This window comes from Dreissena polymorpha, chromosome 12 (genome assembly GCF_020536995.1).
Source record: "Dreissena polymorpha isolate Duluth1 chromosome 12, UMN_Dpol_1.0, whole genome shotgun sequence".
NCBI lineage: Eukaryota > Metazoa > Mollusca > Bivalvia > Myida > Dreissenidae > Dreissena > Dreissena polymorpha.
The window spans coordinates 8,347,954-8,368,807 of record NC_068366.1 but is presented as its reverse complement, the minus strand read 5'-3'; the positions used below and the strand labels follow the sequence as shown (position 1 = coordinate 8,368,807).

General features: G+C 32.5%; 1 protein-coding gene across 2 annotated transcripts; it reads left to right on the top strand.

Moving 5' to 3' along the window:
* Positions 1-533: 533 nt before the first annotated feature.
* LOC127853216 (ras-like protein family member 11A-like) lies at positions 534-11,634 on the top strand. Of its 2 annotated transcripts, XM_052387502.1 has the most exons (4): positions 534-1,154; positions 9,614-9,670; positions 10,459-10,532; positions 11,087-11,634. In XM_052387502.1, exons 1-4 carry the CDS (start codon positions 1,016-1,018, stop codon positions 11,531-11,533), a joined length of 717 nt encoding a protein of 238 aa, XP_052243462.1. In that variant the 5' UTR covers positions 534-1,015; the 3' UTR covers positions 11,534-11,634. The 2 variants fall into 2 exon arrangements, with proteins under 2 accessions (XP_052243462.1, XP_052243463.1); XM_052387503.1 differs by lacking the exon at positions 9,614-9,670.
* The last annotated feature ends 9,220 nt before the right edge of the window (positions 11,635-20,854 follow it).

The window sequence follows — 20,854 nt, the reverse complement described above, 5'->3', positions numbered from 1 at the left end:
GATAACCATGAGTCGAACATATTCGAAGCTACAAATCGCCTTGTTCTTCAAATATGTATATATTTATTTTCGATGAAATATTTGCTTATTGAAATATACACTTTTTATTCTTTCAGTACGCGTTGTAAAAATTACCTTTTTCCTCTCAATCGATTCAATACTGTTATTGTTTTGAATATTTGAACTTGAAATTTAAATATAAAGAATGATGCGTTGGTTCGAGTTATGCAGTTTATATTCCTTTTCATTAGGTGTGTCAACACATCAGCAATAATTTACCTTTATCAAGCATTGATTTTATACTTTATTGAAATGCTAGAACAGATATCGCATAATACCACCAACACCTCATGAACACATACAATCAGAAAGTCCGAAATCAACGGCCTAGAACTACTATTTAATTCTTTAAACATTATCATTATTCCATTCCTCAACGCGACTTTTAGTTTAAGAGGAGGCGCATGGAGCTTCCATACGCCCCTATGCCGCGAGTGAATACAGTGCCTGTTGTAAGCAGGCTATAACTGGTAGAACACCTCGCCGGCCGTGTCAGATAGTAGCGTTTACTGAATCCGATAGCTAGCTTATGGTGCGCACTTGTGACAAACCTCTTTCAGATAAATGCTGCAACTGAAATGCGTTTGTACATAGATGAACGGATTTTACCAGATAGCGTTTTGTAAACGCGGATATGAAATGGAAATTCAATAGGAATTTTAAGCATTCACATTATTCAACTATCGAATGGAAGCTGTATTTTATGTAATTTAACATGTTGAATGTGGATTAGTTTTAAGAAAATACTAATGCTGCTGATACGTTTCAGCATCTAGCTGACAATAGTTTGGATACATAACGCTGGATAAAGTAAGTGACCAGAAGGCAGCAAACTTCTAAAGTGATCTTTGTGTTTATTAAATTATCCAAATACTATTTCCGTTCGATCTACTAATATACTATTTAATTATTTTGACAAGTGTATTTCGATAAATTTAGAAACCAATAACAACAAATGTCAGTGGAGGGTAACCTAGACAGGGTTGGTCATCGCAGTCCGAGAGCGAGGCCTGACACGCCCCCACGCCACGCCCACTCGAGTGGAAAGGAGGTCAACATACTAGTGTTGGGTTACCGAGGAGTAGGCAAGACAGGTCAGCCAGTTTTTGTGTGTTAAAATATGTGATTGCGGCTAAAATAAATGTGTTCATCTCCAATATAAATTATATATTGGATCATGCTTTACATTTATACACTACCTGTCAATACCCGCTGTACGTGTTCGATTGTTTGATAACTGTTATGCATGATACAACATAATAATGACATAGATGATACATGGTAATGATGGTTGACTGTCGAAAGGTGTTCGTAAGTGCACACAAACGAACCTACATGAGCTAAGAATGCGATGCTACAGTTAAATAATCAGTCGATGATACATTTTGTCTTTAATCAAATCAACAACTTTAAAGGAAAAGAGATTTGTCAGATATCGAAAGGCTGTTCCATTTTGAATTTTTTTAGCGCATCGTTCTATATTTCAACCAAACAATAGTTTAATGATTTACAAGTCCCGATATGTTTTGCTAATTTGTTATTGGTAACAACTTATATTGCCGTAATACCACCGTTTCACTTTTTTTAAATGTTAAATATAACGCATACTGTGTAAACAAGTTTGAAGTGTTATATAAATGGCATTGATTTGTTTTAAAATCAAACAATAACTAGTAATTTGTGTTCATATAATTACGAATAAGGTAACCCGTAGTTCCCCTGTCGGGTATAATTCTCTACAAGTAAACACAAGTCAACTGAGCCACATTTGTTAACGGGACACAATCGCCATTACAACAATAGCAAAATATAGATACAAATATTACAATCGACAAACAGTATATACTATAATTTTATTTTATACCACGTTCATATATTCACTATCGAGATACGAAATGGAGTTACAAGCTTGAAAAATAATTGGTTGAAATGTATTAAACACGTGGGGACATCTTAAGTGATACTAGCTGTCCTTGTTCATGGACAGCGCCTGACGTAAAATCATGGAACTCGTTTTAAATAGTTGTAGATCTTTAGTGTCGAACTAATTACACTAGTGCTTGTCAGAATGAACGAAACGTATTTGCTTGTGCATGCGGCACGTTAATATCATCCAGCAACATCCAACCTGTTCGTTATTATCCCTTTCGAACGCGTTTGGTTCGAGTTTTATTTATTGAGATACGAGCTCAATTATGACGTCTGTGTGTGTGAACTCGCAGCTCAATTAATATCCATTGTTAACACATACAGCTAAGTAAACCGAACAGTTATGTATTCTAAATGTGTCCTAAATAAAACCAAATAAATCTAAACAAAAAACCGAATATTCGTTACATATGTATAATAAGTTTTACAAAACGGGCTTCATTGTTATAAATCTGTCCAGCAAACATTTATTGTAATAACGAGATGTTATACTTGCGCTGTACTGGATTAATCGTAAAATACTACAGTGATTTAAAAAAACATTACCAATCACAGTGTGTGTAAATTGTTTTTTATTCAGTGTTACAGTTATTTATTTTAAAATTTATGTTAGCATTCATATTTATCCCACGCTATAAGTAGATCTGTGTATAATACAAACAACAAGAAACCGTTCTCTATTTTCAAATAATACAAACATATGTGCTAAAACATAATAAATCCTGTAAAAAGCTTCCGCCTTTACGACGTAAACGTATCGAATTATGCAATTTATTTGCAAGGAGCAACATGCTTTATTACTAAAACATGTTAAATCTTGGCTAGTTAAATTGCTATAATTTGCAAAGAAAATCATTTGTGTTTCAAGATAAAAAATTAATAAGAATTTGCAATGACACACGGACAGTTTCGTCCTCTTTATTTATCATTCGGTCTTGCTTTATGTGGAGTTAATTTATTATAGAATTAGCGAACATGATAGAACGCATCAAAAATGATCTCACCATTTATTGCAAAAAAGTGATATATAAAAATTAAACGAAAGTTCAACCCGCAATGCTAAAACAAGTGAATGTTCGACAAGAAAACGTGAGGTCGGTCGGGTTGATAAAAATGAAAAAAACTGCTTTAAGCCTTATTGAAACACATAAATACATTACTTTAAATGGACACACTTATCGGAACTCAAGCACATCAGTATCGGACTAAACGTTTGAAGGCACTGATCCACTAGGTGGAATATTTGAGTCGCGTGCTGAGAAAACTGAGCACAATGCATGTGCGTAAAGTGTCGTCCCAGATTAGCCTGTGCATTTTCCACAGGCTAATCAGGGACGACACTTTCCGCCTAAAATGGATTTTTGCTAAGAATAGACTTCATTTAAACGAAAAATGTCAAACAAGCGGAAAGTGTCGTCCTTGATTAGCTTGTGCGGACTTCACAGGCTAATCTGGGACGACACTTTACGCACATGTATTATGCCCAGTTTTCTCAGAACACGTTTCATTTGTTAAGCGCGAACACTGTCGGATATTATATCACATTAGAAATACTTGCTATGATTAAGTAGATTTAAAAGTTTAAATGTTTTTTACTAAAAGATTACAAGAATGTGAGAAAATGTTCTGACATTTAATGAGCATGTGGTGGGAATGTTGGGATTACACTTTTCATTATCTAATCTCGAGAGATGTAGTAATATTTGTTTGTATTATAGACAAATTGCCATAAATAACAAGTTTCTGCAATTTCGATAATATTCAAATGATAGCGATTTACGCCGCATGACCCGGAATTTCGACGGTGTTCAAAAATTACCGGTAATTCAAACTGTGTGCTGCAAAAAGTCGGAACGTTTACAAGATTGTAGCATAATTAGGTAATTTATGTGCACTCACACATTAAGCTACGGGAATAGTCTACAGAAGATATGAACATGTGTCGACTAAACTATATTCGCATATATTCAGATGCATTGTAACTACATACCCATGTGTGGTTTTAGAAATATTTTTACTACTTCTTTATCAATAAATACTGATATTTTCATTTTGCAAACTATTTTCATTACGAGTATTAAGTGATAATTGTTGAATTTTAAGTAATTTTCGCTGTGCTATAAATTGATTATTGGTGAGCTATACTGTTTTTCTTGCTTAGCTAGTAAGTGATTATTTATGTGCTGCTCAGTGATTATTGCTGTTCTTTAAACTGATTAAGTGTTTACTGTTTAGTGATTAGTTGGCTAAGTGCGAAGTTCGGCTTGCCTTTCAATCGATTTCAAACACAAATTTCATTTGTCATTTGTCTCCCGTCATTAATTCATAATTTCTTTGCTTACTATCATAGTTTATGTATTATCTTTAATTGAAAAGGCAATCGGTTATTTGCCTTAAATATATATGTTTTTCCTCTTGCATTTTTTAAGATAAAAATTCTAAATATCATTAATTAAGACAAACCGGCTGCATTAATATAAATTGACAGTGAGTGACAGTCTTCTTTCTGCTTTGCTCCGCAGTGTGCTTCAATACCATATACATTGCATAATACCAAGCATTTTAATTTAATAAACTGTTCAACATACTGTGAACAACTTAATTAACCCTTCTTGTATGAAAATAATGACTGGTGTAATCGCATTTGTGTTTTTTTTAATAAATCATTGTGGTTCACATTATAATTATTTTGTCCAAACTTGTGTTTAACACATTCGTTGATTGCATTTGGTTTTTGTTCCGCCTAAAAACTTTTTATCCTGCCTATGTTGCAAACATTGACCAAATAAAGCAGGGTCGAAAAAAATTTCTTATCTCCGGTCAACAGGAAACACGCTGTGACGATTAACATGTTCTAATATTTGACCTTTGAAATTTATTAGGACACATCATGAATGTTATCGTTATATTATATATCATCTGTTTTTCTTCTGTAAAATATATTACCGAACCAGTTTTCCGTATTAATCATTTTCATTTACTTGATTACGCAATCTATGGCATAGTTTCTCTCAGGATTTTAGGTGGTTTTTACAGTATTTGCTTTATGTTTTAAAGCATCAAACGAATCATAAACGTATTTCGGATTGTGTGTTTGTCATTCATAATTGGCGTCGCCCTGGAGGGCGGCGAGCGACTAGAATGTAATGCATTTTGTTTCGCTTATGGGAGGAGAAGTTATTTTACAGATCAATGTATATATTTTTGTTTTAAGAATATCTTGCATAGTGGTGATTTTTTTGTGTAAATTAGTGTAAATAAAACCTGAATTTGTGCCTATTACATTTATTACAACATGTATTGCCAAAAATGCAAAGCTAATTGTTTTAATTAATACCTGATCCACAACTGATCACAGGGGAAAGATCACAGGGACTGGGCAAATACGCGAAAGTTTCTGGTTTTGTATAAAAGCAAATGATGTTTTGTATGAAAACAAAACATAATCAAAATATATATTTTTTTTCTAATTTGTTTATTTAGTGGAGAATCAATGAAGAACGATATTTGACGACCTATCGCGCAAGCAAGTTTATTGGAAGGCGTAGTGGTACGAAAACGTACAATGTATTAGTTAATTAATAGACATATAATAACGATCGCTATACTCAACTTCACCAAATAGCTGTACATATGAATGTCAGCCAGAATAGCTCAGTTGGGTGAGCGTTAGACTGAAGTTGTTTACGCAACAGTCATCAAAAGGCCCCCGGTTCAATCCCGGGTTCCGGCACGAACGGAACAGTTCGGCGGCTGACAATTTTTTCAATCAGGTTAATAAATATAATAAAGCTTTATTTGGTTTAAACCATGTTTATTTGGCTATTCATATACAGCATGTAAGCAATATAATACAATACAAACATACTAACAACTTTCTACGAAATATGCTTAATAATAGTACTGCGAAGTGTAAATTTACAGAATTGAGAAAAAAGCTCGAAGCTTATGCTAAGTCGCTCTTCTGTATTTGACAAAAGAAACAATTTCCACTTGTTTAAAAGATTTCACAACTTTCGTCTGAATCTTTCCAAACTTGTTAAGTGTTTTTATATCAGTATTACTCGAACCCTATTGAAAATGATGAATATCGGAGCAATAAATCTAATATGATCTTTTACTGAATTTCAAAGTATTGTGAAATGCAGCTTCTTTATACAATTTACAGTTTTCATTCAATTTGTTTTTCAAACTTTTACAGTGTTTTCATATCAATGAGTACTCAACCCCTATCGTAAATGAGCAACGTTAGAATAAGTTCAGAATCATCACCCCTTGAAGTTGAGAAAAATATGAAATAACGCTTGCAAGATGAAGCAGATTTTTTAAAACCTACACAGTTCTGTTTCATTAATGAAAACTGCACACGGATACCAGTAAAAAAGGAAACCAATGTAAATAAAATGAACTATGAAATATTTGGGGGTTACAACACAAAATCTTAGATAATCGTTATTTGGGAGTAATAACACAACATCATAAATAATGGTTTTTTGGGGGTTATAACACAAAATCATAGAAAATGGTTTTATCAGTATCTTTTTTCTATTTTGTTTAAAATAATCGGCCAATATATTAATATTTACAGTAGAAAAAAAATCGTTCCATGTTTCTTCATTGAGTGCCTTTTACACTGAAATTCCCGACGGCCTTTGATGCTTTGCATCAATACTTATCTTGTTGTTAACTTCGATAGGGTTAAACTAATTCGCTACGGCAGGATTACGATTTCGTAAATCGGGTTTTTGGTTAGAGTGGTTAGCATTCGATACAAACGCTCTCAAAAATAGTGTGGTTTAAAATACATTTTGATAATAGAGATGGAAAAACAGAAAATGGGTTTCGACAAAGGGATGGAAGAACAGAAAATGTATGTGTATACTGTATCGTTGTAAATGTATTGTTATAAACAATGGATCAAATTTGTCATTAAGGTAAATCAAACTTAGTTTTTGTTTTGCTGCTTCATTTTATTTTTTTTACCAAGAAATATCACATTCTTGGATCGTTTTTTATTTCTTCTTATATTTTCAATAGGAAAGTATTAATGGGATCGTTTAACGTTTCGGTAAATTGACAAAATTGAAAAAAGTTGTTTCAGATTCGCAAATTTTTGTTTTAGTTATGATAAGTTGTGAGGAAACAGTAATACTGAACATTTACCATGGTCTAATACACTTCAACACCGTTATTTCGAAGTCGTCGGGACCGTAAAAAAAACTTCGGATTAACGATTATTCGAAATAAACATTTGACAGAAGACTTCTTTGACTCTGTACAAATAAAACGTTGTGGAATTCGCATTGTTCGATTACACGCTAATATTAATAATGGTTTTACTTAAAAACGTAAACTAGTCAGATAGCAATAGATTTCTATTTGTAACAAACGGAGGAATAAAACGATTCTTTTTCTTCTTCTTTTTATTTTTCTCTTATTACAGAAGATATAAAATACCATGAACAGCACACATTATAATACATGTAAATACATATGAGTACATTTTCGGAAATGAATAAACTTTTTTTAATAAGACGCGATGTCTCTCTGAACATCGGCGTTAGCAGCGCTAAACTGGACGCATGTAACATATTTCTCCAATTTGTCAAGGACATTCAACAATTCACTTCCGCCCGTGTTTTGCTCGCAGAACTGCCTTACGTCGTTGATGCGGTCACACATTGATTGGATATCAATCTCATTCTTGTGTTGTCGGCCTCGTCGTCGTCGCTGGATTAATCTTTTAAGTACTGCGTCCGCTGATCGCTGGCCGATTAAGTCGCAGACGACAAAGGTGTAATTATCGGATTTTGACGTGCAAAGCGCAGACGACAAAGGTGTGAAATTACGCTCAGTGTTTTGCAGTTTTGACTTCGGATTAAAGATTGATAATTAGGTGCGAATTATAGTGTTGGGACCGACAGAATCACTTCGAATTAACGATTTCTTCGGTTTAACGAAGTTCGGATTAACAATGAAATTTTACATTAAACAAAGAAGAACCGAAATCGGGACCCGGAAAATACTTCGAAATAACGGTGACTTCGGATTATCGGTGTTCGAAATAACGGTGTTGAAGTGTATATCCATAATATGCATCTTTTGACGATTTAAAACCTGAAAATTATAAAGCGTTGCAACGCGAAACGATTGAATAATTTGGAGAGTTCTGTTGCTTTCGTTTAAATTTGTGAAACTACGAAGATTGCTTATAAAAGGTATAAAATACGTATCTTATACATACTTAGGATGGCCGAGCGGTCTAATTGGTTTTTACTCCAGGACTTCGGGGGTCACTGGTTCGAGCCCTTATGCCGGCTTGTTTTTCCTTTTTTAATTTTATTCTTGATTTTTTACTGGAGCTTGCTAGATCAAATGTTTACATTAATCAATATAAAGCATTTAATGACAAACTTCAAAACATGCCAAAATCTGTGAAAAGGCCTCTTTAAAATGAACAGTTTAAAATGGAACTATGTTTTAAGTGACACAATCGGTAGTTATTCGGTCTTCTGGAATGTTGTGTACATGTAGGAGACTCGACAAGAATTATTATATTGTTATGTCAATTTGCATGAAGCAGGATATATATATATATATATATATATATATGCAATTATTTATTCATGTAATATGCTTAAGCGTTTTTGTTAATTAACATCGTAATTGATTGATGCTATGGTATACTATTGCTTATTGTATCAATTTCCATAATTAACTTAACGTTTGTATACTACATCATGATTCGTGAAAATATTTGACAGGTGAATATGGTATATACTATAACATACATTAAGTAAATAGCCATACATTTAAAAAAGGTACTTGACGTGAAAAAAAAACTTTAAATATAAGTTCAACAAGAGTTCTACATATTCATTTTATATTTCGTTGTATGCAATGGTAATTCGAATGGAATTGTTTTGTATTTGTTCGAATAATTGCAATACCAGTTCCGTTCGTTTCATATGAATTAATTGTTAACATTAACATAAACAGTTTCTTAGAGTTAAGAATAACAATACATAGAAATCTACAACGTTTAATGCTCCGTATTTGATGCTTATTTCTTACTACATTATTCCACCTTTACAACAAATTATAGGTGAGATAATCAACATTAAGAGCATGTATTTTTTAAACGCGTACATTTTGTCTTGCCTTGTCTTGTCTGCAGTCGTAAGTATGTGTTTATTAACACGAACCATAACCTGTACTTACTATCGTATAAACCAAACGAATATATACCTTGTTAACAATAAACACATGTCATCGTCATTTGGCGTTTCAAAAACATTAACACACCTGAGTAATTAAATTATCTTCGTAATTACCACGGCTTCAATAAACATCACATTCTTGCAAATTGTGCAAACGGTAGTTGTCATGTCTTACTATGCGATAACTTACAGGTAACATGTTATAAACGACAAAATAACTAAGTGCCTATCTTAGGCGGACATTTAGTGTGCCCAATATTTACCATATTGCTATTTTTACTAACAATACCAGTAATAAAACTCGGCATGAAAAGAACACTTAAGTTCATTATTTATTAACGTCTCAAAACTGTCATCTGACAACCAATAAATAGAATATTAAATGTTTACTATATACATTTCAGCTCTGACAGTTCGATACCTGACAAAGCGATTTATCGGCGATTATAATTCTGAAACAGGTATTTCAACTTTAATGTGGTTTGTTTTGTGGAAAACCCAAAAGCACGATACATGTTTTTAACGTGAGAACGTGTATTTTTAAAGATAAAACAATATGTCATTTATAACATTAATTGCTATGAACTGGATGCATCGATGGGCTTTGTCGTGAAAAAGTCTAACCAAATAATAATATGCATGACCTGTAAAGATTACTTGTTCTCGAAGCTAAATTGTGAGTGATATATTTAAATATGCGTTTGTCATGTAAACAGCTTATAAACTCGACATCTTCAAACGTTCCTTTTGTTCGAAACCTCTCGATGAAATTAACGAAATTCACATAACTGTGTGTTCGGGTTTAAACGCATGTGTCTTCGGGTTCTCACGCATGTGGTTCCGGATTCACACGCACGTGTATCTGGGTTCACACACATGTGTCTTCGATTCCACACGCATGTGTTTTGTGTTAACACACATGTGTCTTCGGATTCACACGCATTTGTCTTCGGGTTCATACTCCGATTCTAGTTTCATTAAAAATAGTTTTATTAAAACCATGAATACGAGAGGTCGGGGAAATTTATGTTATGTATTAATCATTCGAATATTTAAATAATTATCATTTTTAGAGAAATCTTTCATGGAGCACAATTTTCTCTTTATGCTAACATGATATCACAATACATAATTTAAGTTCCAAAGAATCTGTATAAATGACCTTCTTGATATTGACAACATAATAATATAGTCGTTGTATTGCAGTATCAAAGTTTGGCACAATAATATATATACACTTCTATTCCAGAGATGCTGTACAGCCACTCGACGTGCATAGAGGGTAAACATCTAACCCTGCATATCATAGACACTCTCGGACAGGTGAGAAATGCTCGAGAATAATAGACGTTAATATAATATTAAGTAACATGAATGTTACGTCAAAACTTATTCATCAATTTGATATGACACTCACTTAACCTGGTTTTGTTATGAGAACCTGACAAACGGTATGTTGCAAAAAAGCAAGGTCTCCTTCAGTTAAGCCACTTCAAGCTATGCAAATTACCTGTTGATATTTTGGCAATTGTAGGCAAATGCACAAAAAGCGCTGCACCACTATATTGGTTTAGACCGTACTGTAAACTGCCGTAGATATGTGCTTATAATTTGTATTTATTTATATTATGTTATACATTTTACAATGAATGTTTATTTAATGTAATTTTCAAAAATAAATAAGATATTTTTATGCACTTATTTAGAAATTAGTAAAATTATTTCATTTACGTAGATAACCGTATATTGTTGAAAATTCTTCTTTGATGATGTGTAGTAATTCTGTCTTATCATTAGATCTGAAGACCGCTCAAGGGCTATAGACCCATTTTTTTCTGTATGTTTCCTTTATCTATTAATCGGGTAATATTTTTCAGATGACAGCAGACGATATAAGTCAACACCAAGTCCTTTGGGCGGACTGCGTGATTATAGTGTTTGCGATCACAATGGCTACGAGCTTCCAAGTTGCGAGAACATTGGTGGAATACGTACACAAAATAAGTACCAATCGGTCAATACCTGTAGCCTTAGTGGCCAATAAATCGGATATGATTGAGAGAAAAACTGTTTCTGATACTGAGATCAGTAGACTTTGTGCCGAGTATAACTTGCTGTTCTTTGAAACATCGGCGAGTGAAGGTCGGACCAGCATGAATCAAGTGTTTGTAACTTTAGCGCAACAAGTGCGACATATCTTAAAGAAGAAAGAAAAGCTGACTCGCTTTATGCAGAACCCGGCTGTTGCAGCAAAGTTACAAATCCAACAGTCATTCCGAAACCTCGCCCAGCGAGCATGGAGAACTCGAACTTCTACCTTGTAATTTATGTGACAATGTTATGTATTTTCCGTGTTCAAGCGCTGCTATTCATGTACTTTAATACTTTAATATATGTTCGTCTTATAGAAATTAACAAAATATAATAGTTTATCATCGATTCTCATTTCATTAATCAACTTTTAATGAACGTGTATAGTTTGTATGTTTTATATATTGTATATTTATGAAGGGCAATATCTTTATGAGAAACACATATATACATTCAAATACCAAATTCATAACATCGGTAATAACCGAACAGTTTGTTCAGAATTGTATGTACTCAAGTCAATGCAAACGTACATGTATATAATAAACATGTCATCTCATCAATAAAGTGTATATATGGATTTAGTTTTATTATACAATGATGCCATTATGATTGCCGAGTAGCTTTGTAGTGTAACCAAGTGCTCCTTATTCAGATACGTATGTGGCTGCTGTACAAACTAAGATATAAATTCTTCTGAAAGACTCAACATAAAATTATGAAAAATTCTTTCTTCGATTCATCTAGCATGAAAATCTTGTATGTTTACAGTAAGTTTTTACTGTAAACTGAGGTCAATACTATTTCGGCTCCTCTTAAGGTACAAAACATCTATTTATGACATATGACTGTTTTAAAAAAAATGAACAATTATCATAGCATAACGCAAATTATTTTGCCTTAGATAAAAGCCGATGACACAAAATATGAATTATTTTTAATTTATCTAGCATGGCAATCTTGTTGTATGACTAAAGGTAGTTTGTACTTAAAACTGAGGACAATAATTTGTCGGCTCAACTACAGGTACAAAACAACTATTTACTACCTTAACACTCTTGTTTAAAATAATGAACAATGAGCATACCATGGTGTGAATCATTCTTCGTAATGTATAAACTGGTGAAATAAAATGTGAACAATTTTAAATTCATCTAGCATGCACATCTTGTTGTATGTTTAGCGTAAGTTTGTACTTAAAACTGAGGAAAATAATATTTCGGCTCATCTTCTGTTACAAAACACATTACATTCTTGTTAAAAATAGTGACCAATTAGCATACCTTGACGTGCATCATTCTTCGTAATACATACATTGGTGACACAAAATATGAATAATTTTTAATTTAGCAAGCATGAAATTGTCGCTGTATGTTTAAAGTTCGTTTTTAAAACTGAGAAAAATACAATTTCGGCACATATTCAGCACAAAAAACAGTAAATGTGTTTGCAATAATGATCAAGTAGCAAAACATAACTTGAATCAGTATTGTAATACTTGTACTGGTGACAGAGCTATTACCGTTAAATACGATTAGAACGTCTATGTGCTACCATTGCTTATAAGAAAAAAAGTTGCATAGTTCTGCTAAATTGCAAATTCAAGTTATAGAAAATAGAACATATTATCAATAACCTTGCACAGCAATTGGGTTAATCTGGACAGAGCATAATGTAGACACCGACGCTGAAACCGATAGCGACGTCGACGATTAAACCAACACTTTGATGGATTATCGAGCTAAAAATGCATTATACAGAAATATAAAACATGTTCAAAATTGCAAATCAATATCAATCAAATACTGTGGCTAATATAAATAAAATAAACATCACACATCAAATGGGCATTAAGATTACAATGTGTAGAGCACAACTAATACTTTAAAGTAAATATCAAGTATTTTAGGACTAATTAAAAACATACACATATTGTTATGTGATATTGTAATTAATGCATATCTGGTAAAACCTGAACAACGATTGAATATCACAAGATACAAATGTTCATGGCATATTATAAAAAGGATACACAAACAAAATCTGACAATTTTAACAACTTTCACACTGATGGTTAAGAGCGGAAACATGGTATCTCGTACTGTAATGTTAGGGAGATGCTTTTGTTTTACCATCAACCGTTGACATCTACTGTCATAAATCACCATTCAACCCTGATGACACAAACAAATACAATAGTACTTACGAACAGTACATGAACAAAAAAACTGCCGTTTGTAAAACTTCAGGCAAGTAATCAAATAAGAAACTATTCTATATAACGTTAACAACATATCTACAACGACTAGTGTAATTTGAATTATATTTCAAACAGGCAATGATAGTCGTTCTTAGCATAGTATTCAATGATACAAATGTGCGTTTTTGGTGCCACTGTTTAATGCCAAGTGTTGACCGAGTCGAAAGTGCTTGTTCGTCATAATAGAAAATACAATACAATATGAATCAAGAATCGTAAATACCCCCAATAACATAAGATTATAGTGGTATAGAAGATTATTATTGGCCTTGATATCAGGTGGTCCCAAAATATATCCATACTCTACGAAGGTCCTCAAGATGTCTATAAAATGACAAATACTGCCGGATCTATAGATCTATATTAACTAGGTTTAAACCAAATACATGATATTGTCTTGAAACATTAATTTTAAATGATCATATGTTACACAAAATCAGTGGTATTATTGGCAAAAACGGATCACGGCATTAAGTATGGATATAAGTATGTTTAAATATATTATAAATATATATTTATGAGATCATGAATAATTTTGCAAAAGGATTGCAATTATTTGTTTATATAAATACGATTAATTTGGCAAAAAGTACTTAGTTGTAAGTTTAAAAGTAAACGTAAAAAGTAAAACGTAAAATGTATAATGCTTACCAATGTTATGTGATATGTCTACTACATCCAAACAAATACCTCGATACACCCTGTAAGAACAAACATTCAAGGAAATTATATATATAAACATCAATTAACATGTTTTCACTGTATACTGAATTTAAGGTTTGTATTTAATTGTAGGCGACATGTTGTTATTAATTTATGTTTAACTATTAAAAACTGTGCTGGTTAATAAGCTGACACTTTTTGTATTAGCAATTAATATCATGTAATGCATATATTTGATAACATGGTTTGTATTAATCTTCTCCACAGAAGATGTCACTTATAACGGTATTGTTTATCCATAGGTAATACAACTGGGAGAGCTAAACATAATGAGGAAACCAGACCCAAACTATTTCCGAAATGTCGCCATAAACACTCAGCGTTAATTCACTGGCTGTTGTTGTTTATATATTTTTTAATGATATATGACTATGGGTTTTAACTATTAATAATATGAGACTGTTAATAAGAGAAAAAAGTACAGTTATATGTGTAATATGTGTACAGAAAACCACACGCATGTGTAACAGATATGTTAAATCAGCCATGGACAGTGTTCTTAGGACGCGTGCGTTCGCTGTGCTTGAAATAAAGAAGCAGAACAGTATGTTAATTATAGCCCACACAGACATTCGTAATAAATCTGTCAAGTTTTCATGCTGAGATGCGCGCCAAATCTTCTCTAATCTTCTCTAATGATTACTTATCTTGCAATACATCACCTGAGATGAGTATTACACAGCTCCCGTATTTCTGAAACAGTGCTTTATGTTACCGCTAAAACACAATGAACAACAGCTATTCAAAGACAGCGCGCTTGACTACTAATTTGGTACAATTTGCAATTTCAAAATGTATGTATAGTGTCGATTTTTATTTAGCAACACATTCGGCAATGATCAAAATGAGTTGTATGATATTTAATTAGTTGTTTTTGTGTGAGATGAACTTAAAGGCTATGTCATTATAATGCAACACTATATGTGTTCATTTACCGTGAATGAGGGAGCGCAACTCACAGTGGAATGTGCAGTAATAAATTATAATGTCAGCGTCTTGTTGGAAAATATAAAATCTGCAACAATCATGCAGTTTTCGCATAACGTTTTTTGTAACATTCTACCGAGCTTTCCGGTTATCGCATTGGTTGGTACAAACGCTTCTCACATCTGCCACCCGAGTTCCATCATATTCCCGACGCATGTGAGTTTGGTAGGTATTCGCTATTTTTCGCCGGGTCTACCCATACAACACACACATACGAATTGAACAACTTTAGGTAAAACTAAATAGCTGGAAATGGAAGCTGTAATTAATACTACCTCTCAAACTTTAGTGAGTCTATTTACCACATTAGGTAGTAGTGCTGGGACACACTCTGGGTTTTCACATTATGCGGCCTCTGGTCCGGAAGGACCGCAATACAATTCGCAATACACACACAAACATACTCCCTGTTGCTCTGTCGTTACTAAACATGAGTAAGAAAACTCAACATGGTTTACATCATAATGAGCTAGGTAGAATAGATCGAACAAGATGTAATTCTTAAAATTTAATTAGATTACTAAATTGACAGAATAGATCATAACACGACTTAAGCATATACAGCTCATCGTCAAGATAGCATTAAAGTAATAATAAATACATATAAATACTCATGCGTCAAATTAGCAATTTTGTTTATGCATTTTACTAATATATGATTTGTGTGAGAATGCTGAATGTAAGAGAAGGCTCTTTATTATTTTTAAACAAAGTTATATTGATGTTACAATCCGTAATTGATTGAGAAAAAATTAGGCGGTTACATAATACATACAAAATTCCAATTCTAGGAAAAAATATTGATATATTTTCGGTTCTAAGTTTAAATGCTTTAATAAAGAAATGTGCAAGACGTATCAGTATAAATTTTCTGGTATCATTCAAGAATAGTTAAAATTTTAACATACTTGGTCTTCGTCTGTAAACAACAAGTATAATTGTATTTCCAAAATGATCTTGCATAGGGCAAATCAAAACATAATGGTACTCATCTTCAATTTCATTGAGTGTACTTATTTTACTAATTCCTTAATTTCTTGTGATGTTTTGGTGCCTACCAGTTGTTATAAATAGAAAATGAGAAGATAATCTTAGTTTTGCTATGATGTTTCTATATTTACAAATTTCGATTTTTTCCAAGTAAAGGGATCTATTAAAGATGGGTTTTAATTCCTTGTAAAGAAACAGAGATGAAGTGTCATTAACATCAGTTCGCCATTTTGAAATAAACACATCATGTAATCTACTGCGAAACATTTCGATAAAGATGTTAACATAAACAGATTCAGGATATATCCACAAGTCATTAAAACCAAATACTTGCAAAAGTTTTCGAACGTTTGATGCCCATGACTTGGATTGATCATATTGTTTAAAATACAGTTGGACGATTTTTCGTTGAACAATTTTAAGAAATATTTAACTACTCGTAAATATCGACATATATACATTGGTTATCTACCACCTTCGACATTCAAAGCATTTGAATGTGTAGAAACTTTCACATTTAAAGGCCATTTGCAGAATTTGCGTTAGACTCGCTAAATATTTTCAGCTTTCGAAAATCCCCACACCTCGCTTTCATAATTAATAATCGATGCAACATTGGCATCACACAGATGAAACATGATTTCAATAGGTACATTCAAAGATTTTGTAATCGTAAATAATGAGTTCATCGCCCTAAGCGCTTTGGCAGACAAAGAATTTGTGGCTTGTATAAATGTGCCGCTGCTTGACATACTTATTCCTAGTAAATTAAAATTCTTAACGGTGTCACGCTGTTATTGCATTAACGTATGTTTATTGTATTCGTATTATTTGTGTTGGTTTCTTTATTCATGATTTCAGGAAAAACAAAAAGATTAAGGACTTAAGTGTCTTGACGGAATGCACACTTGGCCTTACTTTTCAAGAATATTGTCACTAGCAAATCTGTTTGAGGTACACACTTATGTTTTGTCTTACATTTACGTGTGATGTGTATGCCACATTCACAATCGATAATACTAATGTAGTTTCCGAAATCATATCAAAAATAACGTGTTCTGCTTATATTTGTATTTATTTTATTTTATAATTAATCAAAGGATTGTAAATCGCTTGCTGTGATTTATCTTAACAATTGGGTAATTAAAAAGCTATTACATGCAATTATTATTGTATGTTGTTGTTTTTTAATTCGAATTAATTTGTGTTGAGGTTGATGTATATTCACATCTTCTATTTATCTTTTCTATATATGTTTTTTTAATTGCACCGAGAGAAAATGTTATCAATACACTTAAGCGTTTACAGATGCAGGTTTTGAATTATAAACAATCTCACTTAATGCAGACGAAGGTGTCAAAATTACAAAAAATGTTTCTTTTAATGCACATTGAAACTTCTCGAACACACACCTTAAAGTAAATAAAGTTGTTTACAACCAACTGAATCATTAATTAATAAGAATGTATTTGAACCGTTCTTAACACAAGTAATAATAACAACACATTCCCTTTGTTTACAACGATATCTCTAAAAAAACAAATGTGTTTAAGTTGTTACGAGTTTTCAAATGCCAATGTAAGATTCTCACAAAAATTCAAATAAGAAAAGCACAATGGATTTGTTCCGGATATCACAATTATAATGTTTTCTTGTCGTATGCATTATATTTCAGTGTCATTAGCACGAAATATTCGTCAACACTTCTTTATATAAACACAATATTGTTTAGATCCCACAGTATAATTAATTGATTTGCATTTTTCTAACGAATTCATTTAAGTATTAATTTATAAAGCTTGACCATGTTTACTTTGTAATGTATGAAAAAACACACCCAAATACGATATGTTATACTCTTACTTGTTTATGTTCCAATTCAAAGACATTGATTTTTTACATACAATAAACGTCTATGAAAATCATATCAGAGAAACAAAAGAGGCAATTAAATTTGAGACTACTTTAATCACTTTATGTGTTTCAAATAAATTGAATCTTTAGACGCGTACATTATTCAAAACATATCAAACATGTGTTGATACTGGTTTTCTTACAGTATACAATGACACCTGCATTCGAGCTTTGACAACATATGTTGATTTAGAACAATACATGTTTTATTCGACAATTGATGGATATTTAAACAGGTATATAACATTCATTATTGAACGCCCATAAATACTATGCTGATTACTCTATATTAAATGAAAGTTCACACGAAAACCACTTCTATATGGTCAAACAAGACATCGCTAATAGTTTACGGCTTGCATCCCTCGGTAATTGATGATGAACGTTAGAAATAATGAATTTTCAAAAGAATTGGAAAAGGCTCTACATGTCCCTTATTGCTGGAGAAACCTTTTTGTGTGAGTTATATGAATTGAGAATATATAAAAAGGGGCTAAGATGCACACTTGAAGGCGAACATTGTTATTAAACGAAATATTTGTTTAAGTCTTTAAAGACAAATTACTTTCTATGATTCATCTTCTTCAATTGAACCGATCTACCCTGCACGGGCACGAGTTAACATGCGCGATTATTAAAAGGAATAATTTTTGTGCGGATAAACGCAAATCGCAATGTTGATTTCCTGACCAGCGTTTTCTTTGATCAGTGCGAGCAATGTTATTGCAATCTGATATTGCAATGTTCTTGAAATAAAAATCCACCTGTCCTGTTATGTGAACGCCGGGATTGGATGGCGTGAAAAAACAATAAAGTACATTTTCATCATTTTATAGTTGTTTTGTTTAAGTGCTTTGCATTTTTTTGTTCGTGGCAATATAGAACTTCGTAAATGTATTAAAGATGTATTGATATATTTTACCAATGCATACATTTCATAAGTTATACGCATTTACTGGTGTGATTATACAATATAATCACTTAGCACTGTATACAAAATAAACAAGAATTAACACACGTTAGCAAAACGTGTAGTTCCGCGAGAAGGGGGAATGTTTAATACGAGTTACTATTGCATACAATTCAACTGTTTACAATTAAGAATTACTGATAATGGTTCAAACCGTATCTTCGACGGACATACAGTACATTTAGGGGCTTAGTTCTCATTAAGTAACTGTCGGACTTGGTCAGTGACCTTGATAAATGGTCTCAAGGACATTCGTGAGGTTTAAAATGAATGTCATTAGCAGTTAAATAAAAAACTACTGGAAGGTGCATGTAAACTTTAAGCTGCCTTTTAACGTTTAAGCATTGCATAACATGACTGTTTTAGTTCCAAAAAAAGCTTAATCTAGCTTGAAGGTTTCACAGTTATATGTGATGAATACAGCATTGTCTGAATACATACATTACATAAGGGTAATAGAGATTGGTCATTGAAATAATGCAATTACTCTAAACTCAGGTACACAGTTAAAATCGAATACCTTAAGTAAACACAGTTATATGGATATGTTACAAGTTTATAATAACCAAATTTCGAAATTCGAATAGGATAATAATTGTGCTAAATGGAAGGTTAAAGGTATATCTAGCTCCGGGACCTAGATGGCAAAAGTATCGTGAATTGTATATGTCCAATTGTGTAAATAGTCGATATTCAAATATATATATCATACTTATATTAATAGTTATAAAAATCGCTCTTCAATATCAAATAATGTATGCGGACTAATTGGAATCAGAACTAAGTACACATCATTCGGACAAGATTAATGAATTAAATTTTCAGGAGTAAAGACACACCTACGCATTGGACCAATGAAATCACTCGTGTGTTTAACATGTTGGCCAGTTGAAATGTATATAAACACACGTTATAGGCGCGGGATAGTTAGCTTTGGTGCATACTGCAACGGCAAGAACGGTAAGAATTGAATTATTGTATCGAAGTCCGTGAACTTTGCTGTGAAAATGCCCTTTACTCCGTGAATATCTCCGTGATAGATCGATGACGAATAGTTCACGCGAGTTGAGTATCGTGATTTTTCTTAAAATTTTACCCAGCATTTGTAAACATCTTGCAAGATATATACATTTCCAAAAACGATATTTATTTCTGCGATGAATACGACCAAGTTCATGATAATCGCTGCACATAGATGAAGTAAAGCGATGCACACTGTGGGTCATTTCGATGTGAATACTTTGTTATAAAATATATTTGATAGTGACATTTTTTTCACAGAAGTTGATTTTTCGTTTTCAAAACAAACATGAAAATGTTAAAATCTTTATCAAGAATCGTAAACATCCTCAATATCATAAGGTCGCATTGGTGTATAAGAACAGGTGTCGACTTTGCTATTATTAAGCTGTTCCCGCGATTTATCACTACTCTGACTCTAAAAGCGTTTTCAAGATTTCCTTATTAGAGATTAATAATGCTTCTTTCCACGAAACGGACTCGCATATGTCTCGGGAAGGTACATTTTCTTTATGCGATCGAGTTAACAAAACAGATTGAAACAAAATGTCTTCAATAATCTAGTTACGGAAATTACTTGCACATTGTTTCATAGTTGCAAGCATGGATATGAATCATTGCAATAATTGATATATTTACAGTTTATATTTGCTTAATGTACTAAACTATTTGTTTAAATGTAATATTTAC